This window comes from Mustela nigripes, chromosome 13, assembly GCF_022355385.1.
Source record: "Mustela nigripes isolate SB6536 chromosome 13, MUSNIG.SB6536, whole genome shotgun sequence".
NCBI lineage: Eukaryota > Metazoa > Chordata > Mammalia > Carnivora > Mustelidae > Mustela > Mustela nigripes.
In genome coordinates, this window is record NC_081569.1 from 37166266 (window position 1) to 37180593 (window position 14328).

The 14328-nt window shown below is 40.7% G+C and overlaps 1 protein-coding gene across 6 annotated transcripts in view; it reads left to right on the top strand.

Annotated features, from left to right (window-relative positions):
* The first annotated feature begins 1913 nt into the window (after positions 1–1913).
* The window catches only part of TCF12 (transcription factor 12), a 389941-nt gene continuing 377526 nt past the window's right edge, over positions 1914–14328 (top strand). For 4 of the 6 annotated variants that reach the window (XM_059371992.1, XM_059371995.1, XM_059371994.1 and 1 more), the window contains exons 1-3: positions 1914–2227; positions 3192–3288; positions 4326–4398. In XM_059371992.1, the coding sequence (XP_059227975.1) occupies positions 3214–3288; positions 4326–4398 (148 nt within the window). In that variant the 5' untranslated portion in view covers positions 1914–2227; positions 3192–3213. Of the gene's footprint in view, positions 2228–2521; positions 2635–3191; positions 3289–4325; positions 4399–14328 lie in introns of those variants that run through there. The other 2 variants (XM_059371996.1, XM_059371993.1) reach the window with 2 other exon arrangements.

Consider the following 14328-nt stretch of genomic DNA (forward strand, 5'->3'; position numbering starts at 1 on the left):
TTTCTCCAATATTTCTCTTCAGGTTTACCACTGAGTGATAGAATGGACCTTTAAAGTTCTAGTCAGAATTCCCATCTGATGTTTAGGTCTTTGCTGCAAAAAATGGCCATTGGGTCTGTATTACTTAGAACACACTAGATTACAAATAGCAGAAAACTCGAATTCTGTTGCTTTCATCAATGAAAGCAGACCTGGGTTCAGAAGCTGTTTGATCAGAGCCTCAAAAGCATCATCAAAGATCCTATCTCTTTGCTTTCTCCATGCCTACTTCATTTAATCTAGCTGGACCTTGTGCTTGGAAAACAGCTGCTTGGAAAACAGGGGCTCTTTATTTTTCTTTTCTTTCTTCCTTTTTTTTTTTTCTTCATACAACAGGCTAGTGATGTTCCTTCAATTTTTGTTGTTGTTACGATCCCTGATTTTTGGAGTACATGCAGAAAGAAGAGGTTGCCACTGAAGTTGTTTTGGAATACGTGAAACAGACAAACAAAACTGCCCCCAAAAGTCCACAGCAAATTTTTCCTCTCAATTGTCTCAAATTGTGTCGTGTCCATTGCCAACCAGTAACTGTGGCAGGGATGGGGCTATGTTGCTTTATTTAGGTTGGAATTATGCTAATTTGTTTATATTGGAACCAAATGCTCCAGCAGGCCTCAGCCAGGGCAGGGATGTGACAGCTAAGAACAAGGAGTGTTAACCTAGGGAGAGGGGATAATGGAGAAACTACCACAGGATATGGCACAAGGTCCAGGCTGTGTCCATTGGCAACGTCTTGGAAACCCCCAGCCCCAAGCAACAATTGCTTTCTCCCTCTGGACAGCTTGGGTTGTGATAAAGTAAAGCAATTGCATATTTGCAGCTAAATCTACCTCCTTGTTTCCATGCAAGTCTGGGCTTCAATGACTCCTTCTTGCCATGTTGTTGCCCTCAAGACGTTGGCTGCTTCCTTCAATTTGTGACTTTGGATGTGTCTTCTTTCCTCAGTGTTTCTTCTGCCTGGCCCTTACTGGTCTTTACTACACTCACTGAGCCAAAAGACTTAAATCCCTGGAGAAAACCTTACTTCCATTTCCAAACTGAAAGGAATTTAAGTTTGGTTATCTTGTCTTCTTTTTTCTCTGCTTGGAGCTTCTTCGGGCTAAGTTAGAACTTGCGCCAATACAGCGGCTGTACGACCAAACCTCCCTGGGCCATCTTTGCAAAATGAAGGCACTGGCTTGATCCGTTTCCAAGAACTCGTCTTGCTGTCCAATTCCGTGGCCCCGAACACGATTCGCGTGGGAAGAGGTGATTGTAGACTTGGGGGATGTGTGAGTGGAGTGTTTGGGTACCTGAAGCCCACACTGCTTTGTATAGTTTGAGGGAGCTTGTGACCCTTTTCCTGCGTGCTGCTCAGCAACGAATTCGACCAGCTGCAGCAACTCCAAGCGCGGACCGAGGTGGCTCGGTCTCCCTTCCCCACACAAGCATCCCCCGCCAGCGCGGCGCAGCCTCCCGTGGCTGGAACGTCCGGGCCCAAGTGTGGCTTGGTCGGGAACTGCAGCTTCCAGGGCTCTGCGGCCTCGGACAGGGTGGCCTGAGCAGCGGATCCAGATGCGCCCGCAGCTGCGTCTCCACCGCGCCGCTCTGCCGCCCGAGGCAGGAGCGGGACAAGCCAGAGGAGGCGCCACGGTGCCTGCCTCCCTGCTCCCGAGGGCACGGACTCCGCGCCCTCGGCGAGCGGCCCGGTCCTACTTCGCGGGGTGCCCGCGCCCGTCTCCCGCCCCTCCCCGGCAGCCCCGACTTCGTCCCGCCTCACCCCACCGCGGGCTTTGTCCACCGGCCGCGCGGCGGCTCCTCCCCGTTCCCGCCGGCTCCTCCCCACCCCCTCCGCTGGCCCCACTTCCTCGGCGCAGGCGGCAGGAGCGAGCAGGGGACGAAAGGGTTAACCCGGGGCTCTTCCCGGCGCGGAGGGATCCGGAGCGGAGCCGAGCGCGGTGCTGAGGCCGTCTCAGCGAAAAAAATGTCCGCCTGAGGAGACCCACAAGTTCTATTCGGGGGGACCGCCAGCCCGCCCCGGGAGGAAGGGGCGGCCAGGCCCGAGAGCCGCCTCTCCCGCCCGGATCCGAGAGCTCGCGCGGGGCAAAGTGAGCCGAGCCTCCGGGAGGTGCAAGGGGAAGCCCGAGCCCGCTCTCCCGGCCAAAGTGAACTTTAATCGGGGTGGTTGGATGCGGAGACGGGGCGGCAGGTAATTGCGGAGAGGCGAGCGGGAGGGGTACGCCGTGGCGGGGCTGGGGGCTGAGGGGCGCCGCCGCGTCCCTGCCGGAGCGGAGGCGACCCCGACCCGGCGCCCCAACTCCGCGCCCCTTTGTACAGAGGCGAGCCCGGGGTTCCCTCCAACTTGGGGAGCGGAGTGGGGGCGGAGGCGAGAGTCGCGGGCGGCCAGGCCCGCTGGCGGCGCGCTCGGCCTGCGCGCCCCGCTCGGCACTCGGCTCCGGCTCTGGGGCGCGCGGGAGAGCAGGCTGCTTCGGCCGCCGCGCCGGGCTCATTGTTCGGCAGGTCCGGGGCTGGCCGGCCGCAGGCAGGGCAGCAAAAGTGGGAGGAGGCCGAGTCGGGGGAGGAGGACGCCGGGCAAGAGCGAGACTAGTTGTCGAGGTTTGTATTTTCTTTTTAAAAACGCCTCTCGAACGCGCGGGGGTTGCTTTCCGACCCCCGGGGCCCGCTGGGGACGTCCGGGCGGCGGCGGCGGCAGACGCGGGCCTGCGAGCGGCGCGTTCCCTGCAACTTGTCAGTTCTATTGTTGCCGAGCCTGTGAGTCACTTCGCATCTCCCCTCGTCGCCGCTCCGCTCGCTGGACGCCCAGTCGCCCCTCACCCCGCCCCTCGAGACCCCCGCCCGGCCGGGCGCCGCGCCGAACGCCCGGCGGCCGCGCGGGGTGGGGGCGCCGCGGAGGGGGCAGGGTTGAGCTCGGAAACTTGCGGGAGAGGCGGCGAGTTGCGGGAGCCGCCGCGACGCTCCCGGGCCGCACGGAGAAACGCGTGGATTCACCGACCCGGCGCGGTGCTGGGCTCTCCTGCCCCCTGCCCGCACGGCGGTGGGAACGAGTGGGGTAGTGGAAGTCAGCTCACGGCTCTCCTGCCCTACGCCCCTCTTCATCCTCTCACACTCTTTGGGCCTCGGTGGTCTGTCTGAACCTATTTCCTCCGCTTTAGGACCCGCTAGAAGTGGCTGAAGATGAATCCCCAGCAGCAGCGCATGGCCGCTATAGGGACCGACAAGGAGCTGAGCGACCTGCTGGACTTCAGTGCGGTATGAGAGCTTTCCGCGGCATCTTGGGGTTCTGCTGAGGTTTACCAAAAAAAGAAAAAAAAAAAAAAAAAGGAAAAGGGAGGGGGGGAAAGCGACGTGGAGACTAGGCAGCGTGAACTCCATCTGCTTTGAGCAGTAGTTCTCAGGGCTGGAGTCCAGCTCCCCCAAGTTGGACACCTGAACTTTGATGTAATGTCTAGACTTGCAGATTTAAAACTTTAATGCCAGAGGGGTCATTTGATTTAACCAGTTAAAAGGAGAACAATGTAACCATGAGCTTTGGTTGAGTCATCTTCTGACCCTGATGATAGGGATTTTGAACTTTATATCTTTATATGAAAAAAAAAATATTTTTGGTGCACTCCATTTCTCTTCCTAAGATGTGATAGAATTTATAATACCCGAAAGAGGTCAGTTAGGAGAAAGCCAGTTAAAGGCAGGAATTTCCAGCCTGTTTGAACACTTTTAAGGACATGTATATTTGTGTATGTATATAGATATAAACATATATATGTATATTTGTAAATCTTTTACCATGGGGAAATAGTTAAAGGGCTTAAAAATAGCTGAAACCTAAGGCCTACTGCCTTTATCTCTAATGGGTTGAATTCCTTTATTAACTGTTGTTAGGAGGCAGGACCAATACCTACTTTCTAAAACTGGGTTATAATGGATCCTTACTCTGTGTAGTTGTTTCATTGGATGTGATTCTGACTGTGTGTATTGAATAGTAGTGTAAATGTAATGAGATCTCTGCTAGAAAGTGAAGATCATGGACAAAATTTTTAACCTTAATATAATTTTTAACCTTAATGTAAGTGACTGGGTTTTGAGAACAGACTATAACCAGTATTTCCAAGTAGCATTAGGAAATAGTATCACTTAGTGTGTTTGCTTTTCTGGGTCTGAATGTATATTTTCAATTTTATCTTAACTTTCTTCTGAAATACAGTAACTGATGATTCTTGGTGGACTTTTGTTTGCAAGGAGTCTAGAAGAATTTCAGGACTAACAGGTACATTTGGGTTATTTTGTAGATGTTTTCTCCACCTGTTAATAGTGGGAAGACCAGACCAACGACACTGGGAAGCAGTCAGTTCAGTGGATCAGGTAAGATGATATCTAAAATAAGATACTCATATTTTGGTGTTGTGATACATTTCAGTAGAAAAATATGAAGTATTTTAATATTTCTATGTCATTTTGTAGTGTCTAGTTCAAATTAGAAGCAAAAACAAGCCTCAGATGAGAGCTGTTGCTTTTAGGATCCATTGATACTTCAGAGAATTTAAATACTGATGTAAAATTTTTCTGTTTTCCATGAATTTTTAAGTTGAATTTGTCTTGTTTGAATACAAGGGATTATATCCTGCTTTTATGTTTGGATGAGTATTAGAAGAAAACACTCTGTGGTCCATGTGTGGTTTTTTTGTTTGTTTGTTTAATGTTTATTTACATACGTGTATTTTTAATTTTTGCCAAAATTACAGCCTATTAGCATTATTTACATTTGGGTTCTAAAAAATTGGTGAAATAATGCTATTTGATATAAGAGTATGAAAAGTAGAATTGAGTCAAGAAATAATTAGTAAGACTCATTTTAAAAGATGGCCATTCCATTGAAAGACTGCAGCAAATTAACAATTTTGAGGACAGTTAGTTAAAATGTTAAAGGAATGATGTTACAAATAAATGAATAGAAAGATTTATTTTCAGATGACATCTATTAGGTGTCTGAATTCCATATTCCGATGACATTAGGATAATGTTTAGAATAAGTTAAATTTAGATTTCTGTTCCTACACTGGTGCTGTGGTCTTTAAGTTGACTTTCTGTATATTTATGATTACTCTGCTTCATTATTAACATTTATCCCATTTTTTTTTAAGAATGTATTTTTTGTTTTTCCAACTTATTTAAACTCAATGATTTGAAAAATAAACAGTAAGAAGCAAGGTCCATTTCAGTGTTCAAAACCTATAATTTTCTTTTTAAGTTAAACTTATTTCTTAGTTCTCAAAGATGAAAAAAAAAAAAAAAAAAGCCATGGACATCATCTTAAAACTACTGTCAAATTCCTGGGCTGAAATATGGTAATTCCTCTTTGACCAGTGCTTTTATTTTCCCTAGTAAAATGGTAATTGATTTTTTAAGATATTATAAGAGCAAAACATCAGGAAAGAAGGAAATGTCATAACTGATAACATCTTAATACCGCTTTATATTTAAAAAGTGTTTCTATTTAAAAATAATTCAGTAACTTTATTAAAATTTATTTTTCATGATGAAATTATAGCTTATGGGTAAAATACAGAATGTTTAACACCTCAAATAAGCAAAATAAAAGCATTCTAGGTTTTAAATATGTTAAAGGCTGATACTGTCTCTATTCAAAAGAATATCATAAAATGTTAGCCCAACTCCAACTCTGTTCCTATCTCCTTTCCATTTACTGGTAATTATTTGAAAATTGTCACTTTTTTGGGGTGAGGAGAAAAAATTACTAGTTAATGTAGAAGAAGGCTATATTCTTTTCCTTTCTTTACTACTGTTTTGAGTATGTCTCAATTTTTGCAACTTATTCATTTTCAGTACTTTAAATTTACTTTGTCTGATACATAGTAGATGCTTAGTGTATTTCTTTGAGTAGTGACATTGCTCTTTTTAGGTTGTTTGTTCGAACTTTAATTGTGGAAAATATATTTAACTGATATTCATTGGCATCAGACATGAACTTTATTTAGAAACTTGCTATTAGAAATATTTTGTTTTTAGAATAAAGCCCGTTATATTTTTTCAACCTTTTAAAATTAATGTGTGGTTTATGTAGTGTGTGAAACTAAAAGTATGCATGAACGTTGTATATATTATTATAAGCTTGACATTGGAACATTTGTAGGCCTTTCTTGTCGCTTGCATTATGTGAAGAAATTATTTGTTTATATTGCTGAAATAATTATATGGTATTTGATGATTTGGAGTAGGAAATTTTTAATTTTAAAACTGGTAGATTTGTTACTTGTCCATTGAAAGTTTGAACTTAAACATGTGTTCAGTGGATATAGTTATATTTATCTTTGTGGTTTGTTTTAAATACCAGGAAAAACAAAAGCTATGACCTTTAATAATTAGTGAATGGATTTAAATTTTTGGGAAAGCATAATGGCATAAGTGGTTATTTTATATCAGAGTATATTGGTATATGTGGTTTTCCTATAGTCAGTTTGTTATCTTAAATGTCTAGAAGAAATTGGTGTAGCAATATTTTATTTATATACTTTATTGACATCTGAATAATTTTCTATTCTGATTTCAAAGGATATTAATATGTCCTAATGCCTGTTTATTTGCAGCAATATAAGGAGCTAAAGAGAGCTAAAGATCTTTCTGAAGAGCTGACTTAAAGATTAGAGTTTTCTTGTATTTGGAGTAACATTGTTAAGACCTTAAGCTTTTGCTTCATGAAAACTAGTTGTGCAGTGTAATTTCCTTTCTTATGTTCTTTTGGAGGATAACTTAATTTCACATTGGACTTTTTTTGAGAAATAGTAAAACAGACTTAGAATATTTTTAGGTGAAAGCATACAATATATTTTATAGTTTAAAAAAACATTATTTTTAAAAAAGTTTTATTCCTAAAACTAATAACTTGTATGATAGCTGACACTTCTTCAAAAGTCATTGAAAAAGATGAGAGTGTATTTCTATTACTTATTTGTCTGGAGAAATGTGTTATAATGCTATTTCTTCATCAAGGTGTAAATTTTCTTGCATTATCATAAGACTGAATTTGTCCCCTTCATATGATAGAGTCTGTGATGTTCTTACAGTGACCTTGAGAGGTGTGTCTCTCTGTAGGAGTTCAAAGTGAGGTTACTGTATTATGTTAGGCCAGTATATCAGGAGAAAACTTGTTGAAATGATTGATAAAATGGAAGTACTTCAGGTGTTTAAATCCACTATTCCCTCCAACTTCAGAGTTCAAGTGTGTAGAACGAAATTGTGGTATTGGATTTAATTTTTAGTACTTTAAATATTTACATGATATCCAAAAATTTTTCTTTATTAGTTTTTGAATCTAAGTAGTAAGAGATACTGAAACAGAACGGGTATATTCATTTTGTAAGCTATCTTTGTACATATTGAGTCTATCTTTGATATTTCTGGAAAAATATCTTACTTAGCAAGTAAAGTTTTGCTTTTTGTTATTCAAAGTGGATTTTTGTAACATAGTTTCTTCTTGCCCAAGATTTTTGGACATGATTGTAAGAACTGTTTTCCGGCTTTTAATTTTTAAAAGGAATACAGCTTTTCATTCTTCAGTTACTGATCACTGTTTTGGGGGGAAGTTTTTCATTTGTATAGGCTTTATGCTTTTTGAAAGTAATTTGTTCATTCAGGAAGCAAATATGCTAATCTAGGGGTGAGCTGGTGAAGGTTTGACTTGGTATTAGTATATGGGGAAGGAAGGAAAAAAGACCGGAAAGAAAGGACTGACAGAATTTGAAGAACTGGATTTCTCTAGGTTAAGAGAAACGACTTACGGTTGCAGTTCTCGCATAACTGGAGTGTGGTTGTGCTGGAGGAAATAAAGATGCTGAATTGTTTTGAGCATTTTAAATTTCACAGGACCTGGGGACTCTTCGAGCTAATTGTGGGATTTATGAGAGAGAGAAAAGTGCTGGGAGATGAATTAAAGATGTTGGTTAAAAAAAAGAACAACAGCAGCTCTTTTTTGTTTATAAAATTAATAGTCATCGTTGAAAAGAAAGTTGGAGAACAGAAAAAGCAACAAAGGAAAAAAAACACCCATTATTTCACTGTCCAGAGAAAATTGTTATGTTTTGATATGTTTCCATTTGGTTTTGTTTTTCCAGTTAGTCCTTTGTTTGCAAAGTTGAGAGCTTAATGATGGTTCATTTTATGTCCTCCTTTTTTATTTTACTTAATATTATGAGCATTTTCATCATGTACTTAAAGATACTTTATAAAGTTGGTGTACTATTGTATAATATTACATGGAATGGATATAGTATAACTTAACGATTTAGTTTTCTTACTGCTTGACATTTAGGGATTTTGTTATTTTGCTTTTTATAAAAAATATGATAGTGAACACCTTTTTGTACATGTGGATTTTTTATCTACACTTCGATTTCCTTTGGATAGGAGATGTAGGTTTTGTTTTTTGTGCCTGCAAGTTATAATTAAAGCTAAGAGAGTGAATGAATACCCTTAGGGAAATGAACTCAAAGAGAGCTAAATTATCAGGCCAAGGATTGATGTTAATGGTGGAATTAGATGTATAAAATTAGTGACTTTGGGTAATTACTTAATATAAAAATACAATTTCTATTTGTATATAAGTAGAGTATAAGATGGCATTATGTAGAGATTTATATTTGTGTGTAAATTGGTTGTGTGGTAACTTGAGGGGATTCCCATCATTCTTCGACCTGTGCCTTTTGAAATGGAGTGTAATCTAATTGGAGTCTATCGGTGAGGGCTCTTGAATTCTTGACTTCTTAAGAGAGGCGCTATAGGATAGTGAGAGGATTTGAACTCAGGAACCAGACAATTGGAATGGAATCAGTGCTTTGCAGCTTATTGGCTGGGGGTCCTTCAATGATCTGACCGTACTTTTTTGTGAAAAGTAGATGATACTGCCTACCTTCTGAATCTTTATGAGTATCAAGTAAGGTTATCTTTTTTTAAAAAAGATTTATTTGTTTATTTATTTGACAGACAGAGATCACAAGTAGGCAGAGAGGCAGGCAGGGTGTGGGGGGAAGCAGGCTCCCCACCAAGCAGAGAGCCCGATGTGGGGCTGGATCCCAGGATCCTGGGATCATGACCTGGGCTGAAGGCAGAGGCTTTAACCTGCTGAGCCACCCAGGCATCCCAAGATTATCTTTATGTATTTCCTGACACACAGCAGTTTCAAAAATGGTAGCTGCCAAGGGTGCCTGGGTGTTCCAGTTGGTTAATGATCTCAGGGTTGTGGGATTGAGCCCTGTGTCTGGCTCCATGCCGGGTGTGGAATATGCTTAAAATTCTCTCTCCCTCTTCCTCTGCCCACTCCACTCCCTCTCTAAAAATAAAAATGGTAGGTGCCATTATTATTGTGGCATCCTCTTAAGTGATACTAATGATAATATTAATAATTAACAGTAATACTTAGAACCAGCTTTATAGGCAATGTTTATTGAACTATTATTATCTACTAGGTGCTATGTTAGTGGTGGTGGAGGTGAGGAAATGCCCCCCACAAGGGCAAATATCAAAGTTTCTTTTCAGTGCCATAAAATTATATATGTTGTCAGAAGTCTAAGAAGAAATCAGGCAGTAGTTTTTTAAAATTAAAAGATTTTTTCCCCGGGGCGCCTGGGTGGCTCAGTGGATTGGGCCGCTGCCTTCGGCTCAGGTCATGATCTCAGTGTCCTGGGATCGAGCCCCGCATCGGGCTCTTTACTCGGCGGGAGCCTGCTTCTCTCTCTCTCTCTCTGCCTGACTCTCCGCCGACTTGTGATCTCTCTCTCTGTCAAATAAATAAATAAAATCTTTAAAAAAAAAAAAAAAAGATTTTTTCCCCTAGAAGAGTAGCTTTGAAAGGGCACCAGGGACCTAAAAATCTTACCTTTTTTTTTCTTTTACAGTGGATTTCTTCTTAATACTATTATTTTGTAGATTAGATATTGTATAGTGCAGAATGATAGACAGAAATGTGTACAGCTTTTGAAACCCTCTTCCATGCTTAGGCATTGCCATTTGGATGTAGTGTTTTCTCCATATTCTCTTAACTACTTGAAATTTTTTCTGGAATGAGATATAGACTAAATAAATAAGTAAAATAAAAATTACGTGGCCTGAGAGGATAGAATAGCTGGGAGACAGGTTGGAGAGAGTGTTAAGAGTCTCCAGAGTAGAGCTTCTCCAATTTTTTCTTAATAGCAGAGGAGAAGTAACATAAACTCCCCTGAGAGCCTGAAGCAACACATTGCAAGTGAGCAGAAGAAATCTTATCTTAAAAATTTATGTGCATTTTACTTTCTACTCCCAAACACAAACATATTTGTTGTAATATGAATATGTTTTGGGGTGCCTGGGTGGCTCAGTTGTTAAGTGTCTGCCTTCGGCTCAGGCCATTCTCCCAGGATCCTGGGATCAAGCTCCACATCGGGCTCTCTGCTCTGCGGGAAGATTGCTTCTTCCTCTCCCACTTCCTTGCTTGTGTTCCTTCTCTCACTGTGTCTCTCTTCTGTCAAATAAATAAAAATCTTAAAAAAAAGTTTTAATTAATCATTGAGTAAAACAGGTTCTAGGGAGGTGTGTCGTGATTAGCTTATAGCGTTGCCTTCCCCCTGTTTTGCTTTGTATCTTTGGTGTTGGGGCAAAGGTGGAGTGGGATGTAGGCTTATCTTAGTGAGAAGCCCACTTTTATGCTTTATCTGGAGCATATTATTCAGCTGTTTTTATTCTTGGGTCTTCTCTTGCTCCCACAGAAGTCTATGAAAAAGGATCATCACATTAGGGGGCAAATTGTTTTGTTAGGGAGGAAATTGTTATTCCATAACGCACAGAGAAATTTGTTAGTAATGTCGCTTGTCTTTTGAACCCTTGTTTTCTGTTTCCAGCCAGATCATCTTGTAATTTAACATGTCCATGACTTGAGAAGAAAATGTGTATTTTTATAGAGAAAACTTTGTATTTTTGTTGTTGTTCTATGTCTGCAGTGTGCTCTGGTGTGTTCCATGTTAAAAATGTGCTTTCATAAAGACCGTGGTGAGTCATCCAAGTTACTCTAAGCTGATTGGGAGCATAAAGATCATATTTAAAGATCACACTGAAATGTATAAACAGATCAGGGGTCAGTTGCTAATTTTTATTGCATTGAGTAGTGACTCAGTGATGAAATTTTCAAAATATAACAATAAAGCAATTTAAGATAAGGTGCAAGATAGAAGAGAATGCTTTTTTTTTTTTTTTTTTTTTTTTTAAAGCAACCACTACCACACCTTAACCATGTTTTTGGCTATTAAAAATGTTGGCGGAATGTGTCATTTTGTCAGGTCTGTTTTAGGTGCTAGGAAGGTGCCTGAATTTGAATTGAGGGAGTTCTCTGAATTTGAAGGATTATTCCAGTTACCCATGGAAAGTCTCTTTGGAAACCTCCCTCAAAAATTGTCGGTTTATTTTCTTCCGGTGGTTTTGCCAGGGAGCCATTGCGAGGCTTTGAAATGAACGGGATCAACTCATGATTACTCTTCCACCACTTCATTGGTGGTTAATGTAGAGAACACAGGTTGAATTTAATATGATCGTGCAGCTCCAGTCAATGAGCAAATGTGCTCCTGCTCTCAGCAAGAGTTGGGAGTAGTGGTGGGGTACCACGGGGATCCCTGCTAGGAGGGAATTACAGTCATCAGGCTTCTCAGTCCTTGAGGCATATGTTGTTTTGAGGTTGTTGAGGATAAATAAAAGGTTTGCTGTACCACTAGAGAGGAAAAAAATACTAGGCTTCACTTTTAGTGGCAGAAGCATGCTTTGGCCACAAGTTAATTTAGAGAATCTGAGTTTGTATGGGTCCTCAAATAGCAGAAACCTGAGTTAGCAGGTCCTCTTACGTTTTTGCTGTTTGGAAGGCCTACTATATCTAGCTGACTTTGTCATCTGGTCAGAGGCCCATTGCTTGTCTGCTTGGCATTGACATGCTAAAGGTTTTAGTGTTTTTCGCTTTTGGTCCTAATTTAGGTAGAGTGAAGTTTAAGGGGAAAGTTGTTTCATGTTCATTCTCTTGGTGAGAACTTACAGACAGCTTGAATTGAAAATGCTTTTCTAGGTAGGCAAGTAATTAGAGCCATTTCAAGAGCATAAGAAATATCCTCAGTGTCTCTTGTCTAAGCATCAGCTCATTCCTTTTATTCTATGGGATGGTGTGATTAATTATTATACGCCAGGATCACCTTTTACCTGCCATAGATCCACAATCCAGGGATCTGCGATTTTGAAATCCCAAAGAGTCTGAATCAGAATTTTTCCTTTAAATTCAGCATACATTATTTTAATGGCAAAATCTGATCTTATCTGAAGGTTCAGAGGCTGACAGTCTGTTTTCCTAGTTGTATGGTTACCAGATGCTGGAAGTGATTTGTAATATATGGTATGTGCACTGTATTTCTTTCTTAAATTTGAAAAAAAGAATGATAAAATCCACCTATCTCCATGGATTTTTGAAAAGGTATTATAGACCCCCCGGTCCCCCCTTGTGTGTGTCTCCCAGGTATTGTTTACAACTCAAGATAAGAATTTCTTTTTTTGGACTAAAAGCCTAGAGTAGAGAATTTATTATTTTAAATACAGAAAAAATAATGGTGGTGAACTTGTTAACATAAAGGAAATTCTTTTTGGAATTTGACTTCTCAGGCTGAGCTTTGTGTTGGAGTATTTTGGCCAGTACATTGATTTAGGGAATCAATTTCTGTTTTGAGGAGGGATACACTTTTTCATCTTTTGGGCCAAGGAGTGTACCGATATTTCCCTGGTCAGTTTGCATGAGAATTTTCAGAGTGCTAAGCGGAGACATATTTACAGATAGATATATAAACCCAAGTAAAAATAATTTTGTATATATCATATATATATATATATATACACACACACACACACATATATATGTAAAATATAAATCTGGTACTGTATGATTACTTTCAAAAGGAAGCCTGAACCCTGACTGAGAGCAAATGGAGAAGAGAATTCTAGTGAGTAATCATGACAAAAAAGAGGAGCTAAGATAAAGTTTGGTATGGGACAGGTAACAAAACCAGTCTTTGGTAATTTTATGTATGTATTTATTTATTTAATTTATTAATTAATTTTATTTTTTATTTCTTTGGGAGGGAGAGAACACAGAGCCCAGGGGTGAGGGGGTTGCAGGGAGGGGCAGAGGGAGAAGCAGATTCTCTTCGAGCAGAGAGCCTGATGCGGGGCTGGATCCCAGGACCCTGGGATCATGACCTGAGCTGAACGCAGACACTTAACCGACTGAGCCACCCAGGTGCCTCCAGTCTTTGGTAATTTTATTCTCTTCTTTTATATTAAAGTTAACAGTTTTCATGGATTGATACGTAGCCTGATGTTTATTCCTGCAGTATACTTATTAAGGGCATCTTCATTGAAAACACACTGTGATTCTAATGGGTATATAAAATTTTCCTCAGTAACCTGTCATTGGCTCACTTCTACTATTGATAAAAACTGTGGAAGTAGCTATGAAACTACTTGGGTATGTTTTGAGGGGCATGCCAATTGTTGGCCATTCAGACTCTGGTTGCCTTTCAAACCTGTTCCCTGTAATGTTCCCAGTGATGCTGTCTTAAGAACCATGAATACTTAAACAAATAAGCTCAATTAAATAGACTAAATAATTAAATAATTGAATAATTAAATCCACTTAAAGTTTGTAGGGGTTTGAGATTCTCTCCTGTAGGAACACAGAACAGGTCATACAGCCAAGCTGTCTCTCGCCTTCATATTTATATAATCTCTTGCAGTGCCGCAACGAACAGACTCTGAGTTTGACTGTGGAGCCTTGCTAGACAAGTTGTATAGTAGTAGCACTTTGCCCGGTGGATGACTGAAGGAAGGAGGAGTCTTACTGTTGAAAAGAAATCAGTAATGATAAAACTATTTGGTAAATATTTACTCATACACTGTTTTCTTCATAATTCTCATAGGAAGTTGGTAACTTCATTTTGTAGAGGAAATAAAGAAATCAACAGTGATACACATTTGCCTGTGGTTTCTTATTGCCCCTCAGAAGTAGCAAACTGATGAGTTGTAGTTGCACCTGCACTGATACCAATCTACACCAGGGCAAGGTTTGTCTTGAGGAGGAATTTAGTATCTCTAGAAATCTTTAAAATTTGTTGTTGTAACTGGGGGCTACAGTGGTGTAATCTTGGTATTCTCCACAAGAAAGTGTTTCAAAATTTATTTTTATTAAGAAGAAAACAATAATCAGAGCCTTTATACAATAGAACT